This window comes from Octopus bimaculoides, chromosome 10 (genome assembly GCF_001194135.2).
Source record: "Octopus bimaculoides isolate UCB-OBI-ISO-001 chromosome 10, ASM119413v2, whole genome shotgun sequence".
Lineage (NCBI taxonomy): Eukaryota > Metazoa > Mollusca > Cephalopoda > Octopoda > Octopodidae > Octopus > Octopus bimaculoides.
Genome location: NC_068990.1, coordinates 59,609,530 through 59,613,134, shown reverse-complemented (window position 1 = coordinate 59,613,134; position 3,605 = coordinate 59,609,530). Strand labels below are relative to the sequence as shown.

General features: G+C 32.8%; 1 protein-coding gene across 1 annotated transcript in view; it reads right to left on the bottom strand.

The window, feature by feature from the left end:
* Positions 1-2,226, bottom strand: part of LOC106880022 (zinc finger protein 629) — an 81,025-nt gene extending 78,799 nt beyond the window's left edge. Inside the window, exon 1 of the mRNA XM_052971224.1 lies at positions 1,751-2,226. Within this exon, the coding sequence (XP_052827184.1) occupies positions 1,751-1,758 (8 nt within the window). The 5' untranslated portion in view covers positions 1,759-2,226. The remainder of the gene's footprint in view (positions 1-1,750) is intronic.
* Between the last annotated feature and the right edge of the window lie 1,379 nt (positions 2,227-3,605).

Genomic DNA, 3,605 nt, shown 5'->3' with positions numbered 1-3,605 from the left:
TATATATATATATATATATATATACATATATATATATATATATATTCTTGGCAGGTTTGGTCGATTCTTTTGTCTTTCTTCAAAGATCAATTTACAAGAAGGTTGTTGAACGAGAGATGTTTCTGTTGAATATACAAAATAAAATTTTAGTCGGATAATAGGAGATCCTAGAAATCATTGTGATATACTTTTCTTAAGGCAAAATAAGGCTGAATATCTTTTTCAAAAATATATATATAAGGGTATTCTTAATCGAGCAGGTTATTTCAAGAGCTAGCAATCAGTTCTTATTCATTGCTAGAAAATAAATACCTGTATCCGAAAAAATGCGTGCGTGTTCTGAAAGATTTGTAAACAAACAGTGTTCCAGACAGAGGGGTGGTGGAGTTACAGACGGTAGACGTGAAAGGGGAAACCGCTTTGAAATTGGAGTAGATTTGTTGTTTAGCCCAGTCAGCCGTGAATGAGTCGACCTATGATCAACGGCGTTCTGACCATGACCACCCCGTATTATTTTCAGACATTGTATATCTAGGACTACATTGTCCAATGTGTTCTTCTTTGTTTAAGACGGTAGGGTATGCTTAGAGGGGAAATTGGGTGCTATTTCTAGCACGTCGACCGACCAGGGTGGAAATAGTTAATAAGACTAAAAACGACCCGAGCCATTTTAGAAGGACAGAGTAAATGTGTATGTTACTAAAGCATTTTTAGATTTGCTCGACATCAACATGTGGGTTTGTGTACATCTGCTCGTACGTCTGAATAAGCGGGAGACCCCAAAGGAGAACCCCTCGTATCGATTAAAAAAAAAACAAGGTCAGTCAGTTGTGTGTGTGTGCGTGTGTGTGTTCGTATGCATATATGTGTGAGAGTGTGTGTATAGTAGACACTGAAAGAAATCAGATAAAGAAAAAACAGCGTGTGAGTGTGAGAGAGAATTCCTAACAGAAGTTCCAACGATAATCCCAGTCGATGTTGCCGTGTAATAAAGCATTGGTGAGAACCTGAATCCGTGGTGCAGATATCCTTAAGGGGGGCAGCCAGCTCCGCCCGTCGGGCTCAGACACTGTGACGTCATAACGCCGTCAGCGCCATCTTGGTTAACAGCAATTGGACTGTGGCAGTTGAATTGCTGGTGTGCAGCAAGTGCTCGCTCTTTCTCACTCTCTCTCTCACTCAACTGCCGCCAGTACAACTTCACTATACTACTAATACGCTACTAGCAAAAATAACTGCTACATTAGTAGCAGTAGTAAAGAATAGCCACTATATTCTTTCGTGCAAGAGAACCTGAGCACTTTTTTTAAAAATTATTTCCTCAAAAAAAAAAAAAAAAAGCCGTCTCCAACAACAGAGTGGTTACACACGTCCGATCAATTTGTATATAAAAAAAAAAGTGTAATCGCTGTGTGGAAAGATAAGAATCTAACAAGGAAACACTTGTTTTAAGAAAGACATGTATTCTCGGCTACTAAGTAAAAATTAATTGATTACATACCAGACTTGTTGACATGAGTTTTGTTCTTTTTTTTTCTCTTTAAACCTAAGCTAATTAATTAGTAGTGCTTGGCTGGTTGCTTTAGTATTCTATAACAATAACTATAGATTGTTATAACTAGCTTCATGCTGGTTTGTTGTTCTTTGTATATAACTATTACACGGGCTTTTCAGTAAGACAAAATAATATCACACACAGCCGGTCGTTTTCATACAAACATTTAAAAACAAAAATAGTAATTTTACTTACCTGTCCATTGTCAATATTCGCCAATGCAGAGGATTAAGGAAAATAGTCCTGAGATGGAATGATTTACGGAAAAAAAAATGCCCCCGACCCTGCCGGTAAATATCAACACCCTTTTAAACCATGTGGGGTTGCAGATTATAGAAGGATATGTATGTGTGTGTGTGTATATATATTATATATACATATATATATAAAACTTAATCAACAAATAAAGGCGTCGCCGTCATTTTAGGGGAAGGGAGAGAACTCCACCCACATTGTGTAGGAAGCAGACAGTTCTACCCTGGTTAAACTAAATCTGTTTCAGGCTGTTTTCTGAAAGGCTTTCACTAGAAAATTGACAGGGTACTATTTGCCGATGAAATGTGCCTACCAGTTAGCTAAAGCACAACTATCTTCTCTATCTGTTAAGCCACACTGATGCAAGTTACAAATCTTACTTGAGTTATAAATTTAATTGAAATCATTTTTTTCTTATTTTATAATATTTTTCTTGCTAATTTCCTTCTCGTTATCATTAATTTATACCAAATACGTAATAGCTAAGAAATGGGAGGAGCATAAAACAAGTACTACTTTTTTCTTCCTCCCCTTTAAATTTTTAATCAGGATATCTAATTCTCAATTAATTGTTATTTCTTTATTTCTGTTTTGTTTCTTTTTAAGCTATGTTTTAAGATGGAGAGGTAATAATAAAAGTGCTACCCACCACCTTTCTGGATGCTTCCATCTACTACTTAACTGTTCATATAAAACAATAATGGAATAAATATGTACCCATAAACTCTTATCTTGTAGATAAATATTCATTTCCATATAGATACTGAAATACCCTAACACATCTTTCAATTTCTTCAAGTATTTTTACAATATATATTTCAAGTTTTTCTACCTTTAATACCTATGCATACACACACATATATATTAAAAGAATTACTTCTTTTAATTTAGAAGTAGAATTTCATCAATTAGAAGTATATATACATTGAGTTAAAAACAATAACTTGGTTATAATTTGCATCTATTATTGCATTTATTAAAAAAAAAAACTTGTGAAAAAGATGTAACATTTTCAAGTTTAAATAACTTGTTTAGTAAAGAAAGGAGACAACTTCAAGCAATATTTAGTTATATAGCTTATATTTGATTGTACATACAACTCTATCAATCCACAAAGAAACACATACTGCAGGTGATTGAAAGTAATTATAATACCTTGATGTGTCTATGTGTATAGCTTGTGGTAATTTTACATTAGTTCTAAAATACTAATGAGCCTATATTATGATAATTGTCTGTTGGTTAATATTTTTCTCTTTTCTAAAGGAATTTTTGTATGTAGTGATACTAAATTTAGTTTCCAACATAATAAATGGTAAACAGATTTAAAGCAAATACAAAAGAGCTAGCAGACTAAATGTAAATGCTTTCATATCATAAATGGTGGGTTTGAATATTGTAAAATATTTCTGTGAATAGTATGCTTATAAAATATTTTTTAAATATTGATTTTTTAATTTTAGGTCATTGCACAAGGAAAAGAAGAACGCATGAGACTTTTACAAAGAAAAAAAAATTTAGCATCAGAAGATGGATAGAAATTTCTTATTTATTTTATGCTTTATATATTTTAATGTTTTTTTTTTTAAATATCTTCTTCATATCAATGTGAATTGTATTAAACAGATATAGTTAATCACCAGTTTCCATGTCATGATAAGAGGATTGAAGGGGAAAAAAAAAGCCAGGAATCTCTCCGCCATCTCATTCTGCCATTGCAAAACTGAATTATTAATTCGCCATGATTGAAAGGCTAATGAAAATTATTAACATCAGCATATAATGAACATCATTT